This window comes from Nothobranchius furzeri, chromosome 3 (genome assembly GCF_043380555.1).
Source record: "Nothobranchius furzeri strain GRZ-AD chromosome 3, NfurGRZ-RIMD1, whole genome shotgun sequence".
NCBI classification, from domain to species: Eukaryota; Metazoa; Chordata; class Actinopteri; order Cyprinodontiformes; family Nothobranchiidae; genus Nothobranchius; species Nothobranchius furzeri.
In genome coordinates, this window is record NC_091743.1 from 56,337,166 (window position 1) to 56,355,886 (window position 18,721).

General features: G+C 40.7%; 1 protein-coding gene across 1 annotated transcript; it reads left to right on the forward strand.

The window, feature by feature from the left end:
- Positions 1-562: 562 nt before the first annotated feature.
- slc2a9l1 (solute carrier family 2 member 9, like 1) lies at positions 563-6,941 on the forward strand. Its single transcript, XM_015959313.3, has 12 exons — positions 563-774; positions 1,311-1,406; positions 2,084-2,244; positions 3,696-3,820; positions 3,924-4,053; positions 4,148-4,296; positions 4,409-4,596; positions 5,349-5,459; positions 5,647-5,748; positions 6,379-6,454; positions 6,545-6,672; positions 6,749-6,941. Exons 1-12 carry the CDS (start codon positions 751-753, stop codon positions 6,932-6,934), a joined length of 1,476 nt encoding a protein of 491 aa, XP_015814799.3. The 5' UTR covers positions 563-750; the 3' UTR covers positions 6,935-6,941.
- The last annotated feature ends 11,780 nt before the right edge of the window (positions 6,942-18,721 follow it).

Here is an 18,721-nt window from a genome sequence, read left to right on the forward strand (position 1 = left end):
TTCAAAATCTCCATTTGTTGTCTTACATGATCTGCAGGTTTTAGAGGGGTGTACTCACTGTTTACCTGCATAAATGCATTAAATTAAAACAATATATATTCATCTGACATAAAAATGTTGCCACAAAATTAAGTCAAAAACAAAGTAAAGTTCATGCTAACAGGTCCACACATTTGTAAATCCAAAAGAAGAGAAACAAGTACTCCTTAATCCAGCTCTCCAGACCCCACATTCCAGTAAATATAATCAAGAGGCTTTTGCATGTTTGTCCCATTATGCATATGTGTACTTTACTTTTAACATATAAAAATATATAGCACAAAAACCTGTGCACAACTTCACACGATTTATCTTGTCCTCATTAAACCCACTGACTGACTTTCAATAGTGTTGATCCTCCTGGATCTGTTATTTTCTTCCTTCTGCTCACATCACAGAGCATACAGCCTCTGTTCAATGAATCCTCAGCAGTGTCAGCGTATTAGAAAGCTAGTCTGGTAGTGGAAAAGTCACTTGTAAAACCTAATACGAAACAGCCATTATGACAGCATGACAGAATGAGAGTAGAAAGAAGAAAGAAGAAAATATCATTTCTATAGCGCCTCTCAAGATAAAAATAACGAGGCGCTTAGTTAGTTAGTTAGTTAGTAAGTTAGTTAGTTAGTTTTCACAGAGAAAGTTAATGATAAGCAGCCAGCGTCCCGACAGTGTTCATGCAGTTCCTGCAAGGGTCTCGCTGGTAAAGAAAGGATGGAAACTTTGGTCCAGCAGCTGGTAAGATTTTATTTATTTCTGCTGACTTTATCACAGACAGTCTGACTTTTATGTCCATATAAAGCTCAGGCGGGTGGATAAAAAAAAATAAAAAAATAAAATAAAAACATGTTTGTGTCACGATTGGAAATAGACATGCTTTTTCTAGGATATAATCATTTTTCAGTGTAGCTAAGTTTTTATTTACAGGGTACAGTTGTATAATGTTTCTGTCTCATGAGACTACTGATTATGGATTGAATGAGCAGTTGTTCCTTTGTGTTACAAGTCATTTAAACTAGCGCTTTTGCTGAGTCATTGTGTGTTGTAATTTTCAGGTTGCTTTTTAAACTCTCTCTCTCTCTCTCTCTCTCTCTCTCTCTTTCTCTCTCTCTCTCTCTCTCTCTCTCTCTCAACTTCATGAATCAGATGAAGCAGTATGGGTTTTATTCTGGTTTAAACAAAAAAACTTGAGGGTAAAAGTGATGGGTAACACTTTGGTCCCTTTATTAATGATAAAATGTTTCATATATCTTGTTGTCTTGTTTACACCTCAGACTAAAGGCACCAGCCTGTTCCTTATCATCACTTTGGGCCTCGGCGGAAGCTTTCAGAACGGTTACCACCTGACCAGCCCAAGTTCTCCTTCACCTGTGGGATAAATGGTTTTCTCAGCTCCTTCTGATTTTGTTTTAGTGACTTTTTCAAATGTTCTTGCCAGCTTCAGTGTGTCCATCGCTAGATGATGTTGCTCCTTAAAAGGACCAGCCAGAGATTGATGGCACCTTAATTCAGAGCTTATGATTGTAAATGGTATTCCACCCAGCTGGAAGAAATGCATTTAACCTGGAGAGATAGTTTGCTAACACAGGGAAACTTCCCACATAGTTTGAAGAGAGTCTTACTCGTCTTTTGATTGAGGAGAAAAAGAACAACCAGGTTTCTTTTTAGGACAATCTGGTTGAGTCCAAATTGAGCCACACATCCCTATAACCATCAGCAGTGACGACTGCATGAATTAGGGTGTGTCCCATAACCCTTTTGGACATTTGGTCCTGTTCAAAGGGAGTTTTCCATTTCACCATGGTGATGATGCAATACAACTGGTTCTTTCCTAAAAAGCAAATTTTACTAATTTGAAATGTATAATTTACCAAATATAATTTTATTACAATTAAATGGAGTTTGCTGTGAACTGGACTTAAATCTGGACCCGATACAACTCAAACTTTATGTATTGTGCTCTGAGATGACTTTTGTTGTTGCTTTATAAACGGAATAGAATTGAAATATTATAAATATATATATTTGTATTACTTTATGCCTGCAGTACATTCAGCGCTTCATCAACAGCAGCTGGTACGACCGATACAGCGAGCCTCCTCATCCGCAGACGGTCACAATGATTTGGTCTCTCGTCGTCTCGATGTATGCTGTCGGGGGACTCTTTGGTGCTGCCAGCGTCAATTTTATCTCACGCAGGCTTGGAAGGTGAGTGTCCAAGTTCCTCTGTAAGCAACGGTGGCTCATGTAAGGGAGTGCACATGCAGAAACTCAGCATGCAGCATTTTTCAAGCTGCATTAGTGATGACTAAATGAAAAGGCTGGGAAAGTCCGCACAGGTCAGTCAACATCCCTTAAAATTTAATCAAACAGAGTTTTTCAACCAATAGACACTTTCATGGCTGAAAAAGCACTTTCACATCATTTTGATGAGGCGGCCTGGTGGACTTCCTTATTTTCTGGTTAAACTAGAGTTGACAGCCTTTTCCCAGGCTGACGAAGGTCTCGGTCTACAGGTCTTTCAAAGAAGCACCTGGCTATTATAAACACGTTTTTATGTACCCCTACCTAGTCTAAGACTTTCTTCGTTTTAACATTTTACCAAGTTTCTCTTCGTTTGTGTGTGTAAACATAATTTATGTTTAGTGAATCACACGTGCAGGGCATATTTCATCAAGTGTTACGACCCCGACAGGAGATGTTAAAATGGGAAGGAGGGGGTAACGTAAAAACTTGGAACAATGGAATTAAAATGTGAGGTGAGGAGGAGGAGGAGCGGTGTCGGCCAAGTAATCGGGTTGGATGGTCCCAGCTCCTGGAGCTGCTGGAGGCCAGGCAGGTGGCCGTAACAAAGTCAGTTTCATTGTACACCTGTGCAATGACAATAAAATGATCTTGAATCTTGAATGTTTGCATCCCATTCTTGAATGGATACTTTGCAACTTTTTCATATTTTAAAATACCTTTCTTGAGCCAGTATGTGCTAAAATGACCCTAAGGGTTAATGAACAGCCACCCAACCCCTACTGCTCCCCATGGCCAGAATTGTCCTACTTCAGATTGGCTGCCTCACTGTTGGGACTTAGAAACAGTGGGGCTGACATACCTGGTGCTGCAGTCTGGTTCCAGCACATTTCCTGCATGCTTTTCACCATTAACACAGCTGATTTGTGATGAATCACTCCTGTAGACACCAATAAAGGCTGGGAGACATTTCAGCTCGTAGATAAATGTGTTAAAAAGACAAACGCACAGCGAGGAGATATGTTTTGCTTTCTGTTCTACAAACGGACACTAGGGGGTGCTAAAAGCAAGCAAAATTGCCAAGTTTCCCTTTTAGGTTCAAGGGGAGGTGTCATATTTATACTAATGCATTTAAGTTTGCTCTAACCATTGTACCTAGATTACCGGCTATACAACATTTCATGCATCTGTTTATGCTAATGCAATATTTTTTCAGTTTAAGCATACATGTTGTGTTTATGTGTTTACAAATGAGGCCCCAGGTGATGTTGACCAGCAGTAACAAGGAGGCAGTAATAGGCTTATTTGGTATTAAATCATGCACGCCCCAATGGAGCCTCTAATTTACAGTCAGGCCAGGTGGTTCTCTGTCCTGTAGCTTAAAATGTCTGAGGTGTTGTGACCATCTTTAACAGAAAAAAGGCAATAATCTGCAGCAGCCTCATTTCCATCGTCGGCATGGTGACCATGCTCACAAGCAAATACGCCAACACGTTTGAAATGATCATTGTTGCAAGAATCCTGTATGGATACTCATCAGGTAAAGCTTCTATCTCCTGCACTCCAGTATATAAACAGGAATTGGTTGATGTAAGTGTTGGTCGATGTTAGTGGTGTGATCGTTGGTGATGCATGTGCTGCAGGTTTAGGAGGAAGCATCCATTTAATCTATCTTGGGGAGATTTCACCCAGGAGGATCAGAGGTCCTGTAACTCTCACGTACGTCATTTTTCTTTCTCTTGGGAAACTATCTGGACAGATTTTTGGATTAAGGTAAGTATTAGTCTGTTCAAAGCAACTGTTAAAGAAAAGTGTGACAAAAGTCAAAGAATGAAACTAAATCGGACTTCATAATTGTGCTTCTCAGTGAGATACTTGGTCGAGAGGACATGTGGAATGTCCTCCTCTCTGTCCCTGCGTGTTTCTCATTGGCTCAGGTTGCAGTGCTGCCTTTTCTTCCCGAGGCTCCCAGATATTTATTCATAGAGAAACGAGATGACGAGGCCTGCAAAAAAGGTCAGCATTTATCCAATTCACTAATGCACCTTCGACTTGTTTGATTTATTTTCAATTTCCATTTTTGTGGATTCCCTTTTTGGTTACAGTTTATTTGTTCCCCTCCTTTCAGCTCTCCAGCGTCTGTGGGGAAAAGGCGAGTACAAGCAAGAAATGGAGGAAATGTTGACCGAGCAGCTGGCCCTGGAAGCAGCTCACCTAAAAAGCTTGCTGCAGCTGCTGAAGGACAGGGCTGCCCGATGGCAGCTCATCACCATGTCCATCATCGGCTACTGCAACCAGCTGTCTGGCACGCTGGCGGTGAGGAAGAACGCCAGATGTCTAGAAAATGTTTTACAACACAATCAGTCATTCACACATCCACACACTGATACTGATGAGCTACACTGTAGCAACAGCTGCTCGGGAGTTCACTGACTGAGGCAAGGCTACGGTACATCAGCAGCAGGCAAGGTGGGTTACGTGTCTTGTGCAAAGACATGACTGTGACAGAATGAGCGGGGTTTGAACCTGCAACCCTCTGGTTATGGGGTGGGCACTTAACTCCTCTGCCAAGATTAAAACAATCGACCCTCACCGCTCATAGAGCCTCCTCCAGAGTGGCTTGGACCAGATGTCATTCTAGACTTTTTTTTTTAAATATCCAGGAACAAAATGAGTTTCTGAGGTCCGATAACAGCGTTCTACCCTAAAGCGGTTAAACAAAACAAGAAGTAAAACATGTAAACATTTTAAAGATAAAGTAATAATACAAGCACGATAAGTAAAACCACTAAATATAAAAATATTAAAGTAACGACTCTTGTCTAGAAGAAATCTTATAATTATTGTTTAGTAATAATAATTTTAATAATAATTATTTCACAACAATTGATATTAAAAATGATAGCCATGAATGGATATGTGTGGAGCTTGTTTTAATTATGTCCCAGGTGTGTCATAGTTCAACCAGTGATGTTTCCTTTTATAAATGTGTGGCATTGCTACCCAAAGGATGAAATCGTGTATAAAAACATTTCTGAAGCCACTTTACATTTGTTCCTTCTCCTCAGATTAGCACCTTCGCTTTTGACGTCTTCCTGGAGGTGGGCATTCCAAAAGACGACATCCGCTATGCCACTCTGGGTCTTGGTGTGTCAGAAATCCTCACCTCCATCTTCTGTGTGAGCAAATCCTGTGACCTTTACCTCAATAGATTCAAGAGTGATGTTCAACTGCATGGTGCCATTTTACTTCTTTTATATTGAGAGGTTTTTATGAACAGAATGTGAAAAAGCTCAGCTTTTACAGCTAAATGCAGATGTCATCATTAATTACAGCTAATACCATCTGGATTGTGTTTTTATTCAGGGTTTTCTGATTGAGCTCACAGGGAGGAGACCGTTGCTCTGGAGAGGCTACGCTGTCACGGCTGCCTGCTGGATCCTGGTCACCATCACACTCAATCTGAAAGTAAAAAAAAATAAAAACGGAGGGGCAGAATGTATCTGTTTATGGAACCAAATGATAACATTTCAGATGAGATTGATATTTTGAGGAATTGTGCAGCAATTGTACTCATGCTGTAATCTCAGGAAATTCACAAGGAGCAGCACATTAGTTTTAAACTGAGCATGACATGAAATAAATACATTTTATTTATTTATTTCATTTTGAATGCTTAAAATTACAACACATCAAATACATGAAAAAAAACATGTGAAAACAAAATTTCCTACAGTAGATTTGTAAATAAAAACAAAAGGCATTCGAAAAGGGAGCTGGAGAAAGCAACAGCTTATTTAGTCCTGTGCCAAAACCCCATTTCATGTTCCTGTCTGCAAAAATTACACAATTGTTTACATTTATATTCATATATGTTTAAGACTGCATGCATGTGCGTACCTGCACAAATGTGAAAGTACAGTCTAACCCAGTTAGCAGTTCAAATAAATTAAATACACATGAAGGAAAATAACCCATAAAGCAATTCTTTGTGAAATTACAGCAAGTTTTCATCTTCAAATCAGTACATCAGTTTTTGTTCTATTTGTTAAAATGATTTTTGGTGCTAGTATTAACTAAAATTTGTCATTCCTGCAGGATTTAGGCCCCTGGATTCCATATGTCACTGCTACTCTGATCTTCCTCTTCCAGGTCTCCTTTCGTGGAGGACCTGGTATGAGCTTTACAGTTTGCACATGTGAAAGAAACTTCAGCTCATTAAGCAGTGAAACAGTCATTTTTCATCCCTTTCTTGTTTTTGCAGGTGCAGTTGCTTCTACACTCAGAAGTGAGCTCTTCGTCCAGTCTGATCGCCTGGCCGCATTTGTGCTCATGGGGCTGCAGTGCTGGTTCTTGATCGCACTGTTGGGACTAGTTTTTCCCTTTATAATTGTACGTACGATCAGTGCTTCATCATAATGTCAATACGAGTCTAACTCATAATGATTTATTACGTTTCCTCCCACAGAACTCCCTGGGTTCGTACTGCTTTGTGCTGTTTGGCTGCGTGTGTCTGCTGGGTAGCCTTTACACCTTCTTCCTCCTGCCTGAGACTAAAGGGAAGACCCTGCTGGAGATCTCAGAGGAGTTTAAAGCCATCACTGTCTGTGGAAAGTCCTTCTCAGAGGAAAAGAAAGTGGAGACCAGGCTGTAAGGCTGCATTCATGTAGATGGGAGACCGTTCAAGTGAAGGGAAAATGCACTGAGACAGGGGACTTCATCCGGAAGGTATTAGTACAGGTTTATAAGAAGGGTTCACAAAGAATTTTGAATTGCAAATATTGCAAAAATATACAAATAAGTGTCTAAAATAACAATGTAAAACTGAGAATAACAACCCAACATCATGGCAGTAGCAATTTCCAGAGTTTACAAGCCTCACAGCAGAGAAGATCAGTCTTGCTGGAAGTAGCTCCGTCTTCTGTCTGTATGAAGGAGGCTGGGTGGCTGGGAGCCACGTCTCAAAAGGAAATATGTGTAATAAAAAGAAAGAAAGAAAGAAAGAAAGAAAATGATCATTTCCTCTCAAGATAAAAATTACGAGGCCTTTTCCAAAAGCAAAAAATGTAAAATGTAAAAAAGATTTTTAAAAATGATTAAAATATGTTTAAAATGAGCAAAAAATAGACAATTGTGATTGAAAAATGAAAAAAAGAAAGAGAGAAAGAGGGAGAGAGAGAGAGAGCGAGAGAGAAAGAGAGAGAGAGAGAGAGAGAGAGAGAGAGAATAGGAAAGAGGGAAATCAGTGGATCCCGGGGAAGGCGGAATTGGTGGGGAGAGCAGAACAAGGAGAGGGTGATGAAGGTTAGACCAATACCATCTTAGGTGCGTTCTTGCTGTGTCTTTCTAAATCCATGCTTTCGTTCTTTTTTAAACACAGAAACAGTTTTGTTTACCTGTTTGTAGCTACAGTTTCGCCGACGGCTGCCGGCTTCTTCAGGCTGACGCTGATGGTGGCGCGTCACTTCCTTCTCCGTTTATCTGCAGGCAGCAGAGGACGTTGTCGCCCTCTACTGCCCGCTCTCCCCTCTCCGACGATGCAGTCCCATGCGTGGTCCAGCGTAGACATAGTAGTTAACAGAATCAGACAAGACAAAACTTTACACAAAAGGACAAACCTCACTGCAGACGACATAGCACAACTGATAGGGCTGGTAGCTAACTCCACTTACTTCACATACGATAACACAATATACAAACAACTGGAAGGCTTCGCCATTGGTAACCCGTTATCAGCCACCCTGTGCGAGTTTTTCATGGAAGACCTGGAACAAAAAGCCATAGCCACCGCCCCCCCAAACTGCAAAATAAAACTATGGAAACGCTACGTGGACGACATACTGGAAATCATACCAAAAGGTCAAACAGAAACACTAACACAACACTTAAACAATATTGACGACACGGGCAACATAAAATTCACTTATGAGTTAGAAACAGAAGGCAGCATAGCATTTATGGATATGAAAATCACCAGGCAGACCGACGGGACCCTAAACATAAACACATACAGGAAACCAACACACACAGACCAATATTTATTATGGACATCAGAACACCCCACCATACACAAAATGTCAGTAATCAGAACATTATATCACCGAGCAAACATAATAACAGAAGAGAGAGACCGTAAACAAGAGGACAAACACATACAACACGCTTTAAAGACCTGCAGATACCCGACATGGGCAATAAACAAAGGAAAACAACAAACAAAAACAGAAAGCAAAGAACAACCCAAGAAAAGAACCAGAAACCCAGAAAGACAAGAACCAAAACCAGTGATAACCCTACCATACATCAGAGGCATAACGGAAAAAATAAGAGCAACAATGAAAAAACACAACATAAACACACCAACAAAGCCATACACAACAGTTAGAAACAGACTAGTACACCCAAAAGACAAAATATCAGCTGGACAAAAATGTGGAGTCATCTACAAAATCCCATGCAAAATATGCAATAAAACATACATAGGAGAAACCGGACGCCAACTCAATACACGGACAATAGAACACAGAAAGGAGTGCGAGAAAGAGGCAAATCGTAAACACACAAGAGCAGCAAAAGAAGAAGCAGAAAGTACAATAAAAAAGTCAGCCGTAACAGATCACTGCATAAAAGAAAACCATATAATGGACTGGGACAGCACACGGATCATAACCACCGAACAACAAAAATACAAATGATGGATCAAGGAAGCAATCGAGATAAGGAGACGTGGATGTGGGACCATGAACAGGGACGACGGAGTTTACACGCTGGACCACGCATGGGACTGCATCGTCGGAGAGGGGAGAGCGGGCAGTAGAGGGCGACAACGTCCTCTGCTGCCCGCAGATAAACGGAGAAGGAAGTGACGCGCCACCATCAGCGTCAGCCTGAAGAAGCCGGCAGCCGTCGGCGAAACTGTAGCTACAAACAGGTAAACAAAACTGTTTCTGTGTTTAAAAAAGAACGAAAGCATAGACCAATACCAGCTTGAACAGGTGAGTCTTCAGCTGCTTTTTAAAGGAGACCACTGAGTCTACTGATCTCAGGCTCAGATTTCCAGAGTCTGGGGGCCACAGCAGCAAATGATCTGTCACCTTTGGTGTTATAATAAGTAATTGCTTGTTTTCAATCTGTTAAAAAATGATATTTTTGGAAAAATGACACAAGGATCTTCTTCTTGTTAGTTCTTCCTTCAATAAAATATTTGGATCATGTTTTTTTTTTCGTGTAAGCCTGAAGCTGTCAGATTTGTTTGAGACTGAAAATTTCACTCACTTATTTATCATTACCCAAGTGTTGTTCCAGATCAGGGCCACAAAAAGGTTGCAGGTTCAAATTCAGCTGCTGCCTTTCTTTCAACAAAATTAGATGGAGTCTCCATGTCCTCAAAAATAACAAATATACAAAAATAGAAATCTAAATATCTAAGGGATCAACCACAACCATCATATAAAGGTAAAATACATTACAATTGGATCTATCTGTACTTATTCTGACACTGAGTTATACGTTTCCTTCTCCCATATTGTCAGCTGTGACTATTAGCATCTACTTAATATGATTAAACAGTTCACGCGTCTAATAATTGTCTCACTTCCTTACAGCAGCGGACTGTAACAGCTGTCTAAAATTAGCTTAGATTGCTTAAAGAAGACAAATTCCAGTCCACACAAGTGGAAAGGGAGGAGACTAATATGTTCAAGATCAGTGTCAGTTACATAAACCTCTATTCATGGAGGTCACAACAAGCTGTAGTTGTGCTCTGAGTGACACTGTAGTGAGAAAGAACCAAACAAGTGGTGTTTTGAGGAAGGCAGCTACACCCGGAGCACCAGCAGCCCGGTCACAGTGAGAGGGCTGACAGGGATGGAGCTAGTTTTTAAAGTGTCTCTGTCTGTTCTCTCATATCTGAGTTCAGAAACACACACACACACACACACACACACACACACACACACACACACACACACACACACGCACACACACACACACACACACACACACACACACACACACACACACACACACACACACGCACACACACACGCGCACACACACACACACACACACACACACACACACACACACACACACACACACACACACACACACACACACACACACACACACACACACACACACACACACACAAACTGCAGTTGACTTTGTATCATTACAGCAGCTTGTTTGTAGCAGCAGTGATCACAGGTCAGCTGGTCATTAACATTTAACAGGACAGCGTAACACACACACACACACACACACACACACACACACACACACACACACACACACACACACACACACACACACACACTGGAGCAACACCACCTGTGTCTGCAGTGTGTTTGTCCCTGAGAGGTTTCCAGTAATAACTCATCCGCTGCTCCCTTTGGACTCTTCTGCAGGACGACTGACAGGGAAGCTGTCCTACAAAGTCTCACAACACGACTGTCTCCTTTCTTCTTCTTCCTGACTGAAAAGTGTTTTTCTTTAACCTTTGACATCATATTTTAGGAAAGACTAGGAATAAAACTATTATTAGAGGCACTGCAGCAAGTAAAAGCAGCTGTTAACAACACTTAGCTAAATGGCTATAAGTAAACAGAATGCAACAAACTGACTGCTTTTAGCAACATCAACCACCAAAAATAGGACTAGAAAATATTAGTCTAAAATTAGTTACCACCTGGAACTGCCTAATTAGCAAACCAGTCTTTATTCTTATTCTTATTATTATTATTATTGATGTTGTGTATATTGTGGTTATTTAGCAGCTTTCTGGAGTTTTCCCCTTTCAGAAATTATGTATGATTTGTCAGAAATCCATAAAAGCGATTGTCTTATCATGTACTGTGATATAATGTAAGCGATACGTCTTTTTTTGTTTTTTGCTAAGCACGCCCCCTGCCCTGTAGGGCTCCATTCAACAGAGCTCCGGACGTCACGTGACTCAGAGAGTAGACGCCATGTTGGCAGGCAACAAATGTAAACAAAATGAACGGGATCGGCTTAGATTTTACTTCATCGGAGTTTACTTCACACTTTAAAACCGAAGAAATCGTTTTATATAGTCAGAAATTAAATAGACTAAACATCTCCAACCCTTACCGTGCCCCTGGGATACTTTTTAAAAACGCCAGAAGCTGTCGGAGCGGACTTCTTATCGGACCTGGCCGGGGAACGCCTTGGGATTCCCCCGGAGGAGCTGGCCCAAGTGGCTGGGGAGAGGGAAGTCTGGGCCTCTCGATGCTACTGCCCCCGCAACCCGACTCCGGATAAGCAGATGAAAATGGATGGGTGGACAAATAACAGATTTACACATAAGTAGTTTAAGTAGAGTGCTGTGCTGTTTGAATGTATAAACTGAACGCCAAAAGAAATCACTAGTTAGATTTTTTTTCCGTGAATAAAATAAATATGTCAGGCAGGAGCGTCTCAGGATCTGTCTGAGATCTGTCTCGGTGAGACAGAAAATAGCAATCCAAAGTGCTTTTTATGCGTGATCTGAAAATTGATCAACCATTGCTTAAAAATTAAATACAGCTTAGCCGGTTAATTGCTGTGATCATAAAACACGTAAACGGCAGCACGCAGAAATCACGAGGCACCGTTTTACGTGATGTTTACTTGTTGCTGTGAGTAATAAGACAGAAAAAAACACATCAAAATAATTTTAGGAAGCCCACTAAGAATCGTAATAAAAGCATTTAAAATAAATACCATATACAGCTGAGGAAACGTTGGTTTAAGTACCTGATATGAAGTGGTCGCTGCATAAGTGAAAACCTTTACTCTCGGGATCCCACAGTTTCATTTTAGCCCGGTCACTAGTGCTTTTTATTACAATGATCCAACGTTTGCGGCGCTCCGGATCTTGGGGAATCCTGTAGATGGCTCATCCCTCATGTCGTCCGTGTCTGTTCTGCATCCTGGGGCACAACAGGAATCTACCATATTTCCCGTTTGATTGAGTTTTCTGACAATAACAAATAGTCCAGCTGCCGGCTTCTGCCTGCCAAAATGGCGCAGTTTCAATTTGAACTGTTGCATGCCGGGAGAAGTGACGTCAACTCCCGGAGCTCTATAGGAAACTGAGCGCCAACCAGAACCAACCAATAGAGTTAGACTACCGCTTACTTGCTTCAAATTTAAGGAATACCTCAGCTGATGCAGAGTTGATGAACTTTTTCACGGACAAGAAAGTCTCTAAAATATAAATATATGAGAACCCAACATGACATGAGAATAATACTCGTAAAACAGCGTGTTTTAGCTCTGTTTGTCAGCTACAGAAGCACATTTATAAACAGAAACGTGAAGTCGCCATCTTAAAAAAAAAGCAACAGACTTTTGTGTGATATGCTTGTCAGCCGCTAGATGGTGCCATCGGATAAGAGAAATACTCCAGAAAGAAGCTTTAACTGATTAACTAAATGGGGGAGCAATCATGTCCATTTGTAAGTAGCAAAGAGAAAAACAACAACTACAAAATTATAGAAACTCATATTTCTAACATTTAAATCATATTTATGGCAATAAAGCTTTTTCTGATTCTGATTCTGATATTTATACGGTGAGCCTAAGAAATAATGGTGTCACTTCAAAATAAGACTCCCCTTATAAATGTCTAATAAATAGTTTATAGATATGTTATTAAATAACCTGTAACACTCTATTAATCACTTTATTTTGCATTAAGGACAAGAAAGATGTCAAACTGACAGTTTCTTGCAAAATCACTTGCAACTTGTACGATTGTAAATATTTGCATCATAAATTTCCACAACTCTCAAGAATCCAAAGTGGTCTTGTGTTATCAACCTACAGAGATTCCTTCAGGAAATGGAATAAACTCTCAGAATGGGCTCATCAGCAAAAGTGTGCTTTTTTTTTTTTTTTAGTGTTCATTGCGTTTTTGTGGAAGGTTTCATATTTAGGACAATGCCAGCTTCTACCAGTAGATGGCAACTTTACGCTTCTGCTGAGAAACACTGGCTTAACCACTGGGTTCAGCAGTAGAATGACTTTCATCACTGCACTCGAATGGAAAAAGACACTAGCTGCTTAGGAGAGCAGACAATCCCAGATGTTTCCAAAAGTGAAAACATTAATTTAAAGGAAGAGTTTAAACAATTTCAGAATTTCAACAGAAACATGTTCTTTCTTTCTCTATGCATTGTTACATATAATTCAGTTTTTGGATCATTATTTCTAGAATTGAGCCAAAAGACAATACAACTCCTATAAATGACACAACAAAAGCAGCAGAAATGATGTTCATGTAATTAACTAAAACTAATCCTCCACCAGGGAGATGATGGCCTTTATTTCTGCCTGCCTGCCCGGTAACACTGAGCTCACCAACAGCTTCACAAATCAGAGTGAATCTGCGCTGAAGGTGAACTGAGTCACTGTTTTGCATTGTTGATGCAGTGAATAGCTGACACGCTGCTCCGTGTGAGCTTGCAAATAAGACACAAAGTCATTTAGCGCACGAGTTGCAGAAGAATGACAGCTGATTAAATTGTCCATTGTGTCTGGAGATGGTCTGCTTTCGACTAGGAGACTGAGCTGCAGATGTCGGGAGGAGTTTCATTCTGAATCTGGTCAGCTGCTTCAGTGTGAAGGACGGTTTTAGGAGGTGTCCTCAGCAGCTAGCGCGTAAAATACATAATTTAAATATTTTCTAGCTGAGGAAACTGGAATGGTCATCTTGGAATAGAACTAAACATATCAGTGTCATGAAAGACAGACATCAAATTCATGTAATTTCTCAGAAATAAAATATAGAAACACTCATAAAAGTAGCAATCATAAATATGCAGGAATATATTTAATCAACAATGTAATACCAATAATAAGTTTTGGAAATAGCATTTAAACCATTTATAAATGACTGAGAATGCTTAGGCTGTTGCCTCAGCGACCTGGCCCATCCATCCATCCATTGCCTGGAAAACCTCACCAAGGAGGCATCCAGGAGGCATCCTAACTAGATACCAAGCCACCTTAACTGGCTTCTCTCCATGTAGAGGAGCAGCAGATCTACTTTGAGCCCCTCCCGGATGACAGAGCTTCTCACCCTATCTCTAAAGAAAGCCCAGCCACCCTGCGGAGAAAACTCATTTCGGCTGTTTGATCTCATTCATTCAGTCACTACCCAAAACCTGTACCATAGTTGAGGGTTAGAATGTAGATCGAGCCTTCCGGCTCAGTTCTCTCTTCACCAAGACCGACCGGTACAAAGTCTGCATCACTGCAGCCGCAGCACCAAGTTTTGTACTTAGTTGTAGGTTCTGTTTAAATTACTTTTTTTTTCTTATCTTCTTATATTTTTACTGTGAAAATAGAACTTTAGGAACATTTTCAGCCATTTTGAAGTGTCTTCCTGAGTAAAAGTTGTGTTTCCTGGTATACATAGCTTCCTGTTTGGAGAAACAGAGTTTACAGTCTACACGACTGATGAGCCAACGGCTAGTTGAGCACATTTCAACTACAGGTTTTGAGAACTGCTCAAAACTTTGATGTAGTGGTTTATGAGAACATCATTATATAACCATCATCAGTTTCCCTGGTTTTTATATGTGTAAATATCAAAATTAGTAGCAAAACGTGGCGCTTCTGGAGTAGAGGTCAAGTTCAGTGGCTATTTCTTAATATTTCTGTCAAAATACCTGTGTGATGCAAAACTGAACGAGATTAAAAGGTATATAAAATAATATTCACTTAAATTGTTTTCGGATTTTTGGAGATTTTAAGCTTTGGAGACACTAGCTGCTCGGACTTGCCGTTAGCTTATCAATCCTGTAGGATGCAAACTTCAGCTGGTACAATTTTTAATATTTACACAAAAATCCACATTAAAATGACCATCATCTCCCTTTAACTATCTCTGTCCTTAATGGGATGCACCTGAAAGGGTGTTTTAATTAAATGTTAGAGTAAAAATGAATAAAAAATGTTTGATGTTTTCCAGGAAACGATGAGGAAAGGATACATAACAGCTTCACATAATGGATGTGTGTCAACTTTTCTCAAACACAGCTGTAGTCCAGATGAACAACAGAAAAGTCTCATTAGCTTTTATCAAAAACACCCTGAAATAATGATTAAAAGATCTTGGAACAGATAACAAAAGGCATTTTGCAAATCAAGATCAGAGACTCTTTGTCCCACAGATCCAATTACGGGCCTGATCAGTCCATCCATCATCCCCTTAGGCGTCTGAGGAAACAAGGGGAAAAGCCTCAGCGAGAAGTCGATTAACAGGCTGAAGGGAATCTCTAAAACAAACGTAATGATGTTGTACATTAAGTGTCATTAGTGGAAGGGATTTCACACAGGTGGCACACAGATGCCCCCCCAGCCACCTCAACCTGGACGTGTTAATGAGTCGTGGGGGCTTGGAGGGAAAGCAGGGTCTGATGTCTGAGACCAGATGGAGTCCTCTGGCAGTGCAACACTAAGGTGCCCAGCATGCAGTTCTTCTTCAAGGCGAGGAGTCCTTTAAGGATTAACCCAAACCTGGCACCGTGTCACCGAGCCACATGTCATCCGGGGCCAACCCGACAAACAAATGAACAATTTCTGTCCCTCAGACTGAGTCAGGACCCCAGGGGACCTGACATGAGCTTGAATTGAAGGTGTCCCTGTATTTAACAGCAAACGAGATGATGTCGACATTTTAACTCGTCAGCAGAGAGAAGTCATTTCAGTGACAGGATGAAACAGATGGACAGCAGGTTTACTGTCACAGAACATTAACACGTCTGCCTCAGAACGAGTCACACATGACCGTGGAACTAACAGCAGGGTGAAACAGAGGGGATTCTGGGAGAGATGGGAAATCCCCTGCTGTCTTTCTGACCTTTTACACAGATCTTAAGAGTGATTAAAACAGGCATGTTCATTTAACGCGTTAGAAAATATGAACTCCCACCCTAGTAAAGAGAGAAAAACATCCTTACTGCTAACGTCTCAGTCATTTTTGGCTCAGGGATGGCTGTGTTTGTGCATTCTTGTTTCAGTAATTGAACACACATGACGGGTCTGCACGAGGAGACTATGCACTCAGTCTTGTCACATTTCTCTTATTCGGTGAGATCAGTGAATGTGTGTGTTGGAATAAAGCAGTACAAACAGGTTGTGTGTGTGTGTGTGTGTGTGTGTGTGTGTGTGTTTTCACTCTGGTATTCTTTGCTTGTGAAATTGAATCAGTCTAGTTTGGCCTGCTCACAGCTGGAATTTGCAGCTGTTTCTCTCTTAAGGATCAGTAATTACTGTTTTTAGAATCTCCTAAAACAACTCTAATGGTTTCAACTCATGTCATCTGTGCGTCAGGTCCACACACACACACACACACACACACACACACACACACACACACACACACACACACACACACACACACACACACACACACACACACACACACACACACACACACACACACACACACACACACACACACACACACACACACACACACATCAATGGCCAAACTCCAGCTGTCACAATTGAAGCCAATGTGGATGTGACAAAAATTGCAGTTCCACCCTCATCCACTAGGGGAAAGCAGCAAGTTCCGATTGACTCCCATATTAAAAATGCCAAATTCACAGCAGAAATAAACATGTTTAAAGCCTGGAATAAAAACATTTAGGTTTATAATATTAAGTTTACAATGATGACAAATGTGAGAGGGTGGGTTTGGTTTTGTAACTCATCCGCTTAGATGTAATTAAAGCTTGAAATTATGAATAGTTAGGGGCGTGTCCTTTCGATTAAAAGGTAGCAGATGAGCCACCAGCGAGAATTACCAGCTGGTCCTAGTGATGCTCTCAGATGTGTATTATTCAGAAGGGGCAGCTTTGTTAACGAAGGGATCCAGCTGAACATCTCGGCCAAAGGGTGGCATGTAAACAGTAGGGACACAAATAATAACCTGACAGTTCAAAAACCATCTTGAGAAAATGATACTTGTGCACTGACTGTAATCTATGTGATTTTTATATTACTCAAGGAGGAGTAGTGATGGGAATAACGGCGTTTAAAATTACAGCGTTGCTAAAGGGAGGTAATTTTTAATTTGACCTTGACATTCGAGCCAGCGCTTCAGTTCTGTTGATCGATAATTAGCCCCTGGTTTGTATTTCTCTGTCAACACAACATCCTCCATTTATGCCTTCACATCGATGACCAAGCCCTCTGAAAGTGTATACTTTCTATTGTCAAACGTGATTTGTTATGACCCTACCCAGTTGGGCCGAGACCCTTTTCAGCTCTTCAGAAACCTACGGGCGACAGCGCAGAGGGTTGGTCCATCTTATATGTTTATTCACTGGTATACATTTATTAGTCATAAGATTATGACCACCTTGATGGTCACTGATCATATAAGATTTTGAGAGTTTGTGAGATAATGCTCTGTTAAAAACATGAAATTTAAAAGAATGAGTACACATTTTAAAATTTTTAACTATTATTTATTACACAAAAAACCCCAATAAAAACCAGATTGACAGTTAGAAAACACATGTTAGGACTTGGGTTGCTCATTGGAAAATATCTTCAAACGTCAGACTTGAGATGAAAAAGAATCAAGTTCCAGACAAAGGGTGTCAGACAAAAAGGCATCAGGTGTCGGGGAAAACACAGACAGGCCAAAAGGAATCAGGTATGAGGAAGAAAATCAGGCGAATAGCCTATCTGTGCAGAAAAAAAAAAAACAATTATGAAACTGCATCAATTACAAGGATACAATCTGTTGGAAGGAAAAAGCTGTCAGGTGAAAAAGCATCAAGTACCAAGAAAAAGCTGTGGACTTAAAGTTCATGATGCACAGAAAATAAACAATGCTGTCACCTGCCATCGGGACGCGAGTTCTGAACTTTGACCATCTTTGATCGGCTCTTGATAAAAAAACACGATACTCAAACAGTTTAAGTCTATATTATATTGTTTTAAATTAATAGCAGAATTGTTGAGATTTATGAAACCATTATTTTTGTGACGATTTAGGGATTTTTCTTTGCACCGGGAACATTATGGAACAGGTCTAGCTCTACAAGTGCTGTTAGTAAGCTTTAAGTTCAGTTCCTGTCTATTCATGCGGCCCTGACGTTTTCCTTCATGTGTTCAGAGCATTTTTGGCTTTAATTTTTACACAAGTCACCAGATTTCCGGCAATGTCAGCACCTGAGGCAGGTGTGCTGCCAGTCACACCTGGAAATATCCACAGAGCGTCCAGATTATCTTCTCACTTTCCTCTCCCTCAAACACAGCTCTGTCTGAGAGACTCTAATTTCTCTCTAATTTCCCTCTGGGATTAATAAAGTATCTTTGAATTGAATATGGCAGCAATCTGTGGCACCCCTCGCTGTGGCACGCCCATTAGCTTTAAATTAAACACATGGAGACACTCCAGGAGAGGCACTAA

Coding starts and splice junctions, on each gene's coding strand:
- slc2a9l1 (XM_015959313.3), top strand. CDS start 751: ATGGAAACTTTGGTCCAGCAGCTG. Junction 4,597..5,348: donor AGCTGTCTGGCACGCTGGCG/GTGAGGAAGAAC, acceptor CCTTCTCCTCAG/ATTAGCACCTTCGCTTTTGA. Junction 6,455..6,544: donor CTCCTTTCGTGGAGGACCTG/GTATGAGCTTTA, acceptor TTGTTTTTGCAG/GTGCAGTTGCTTCTACACTC.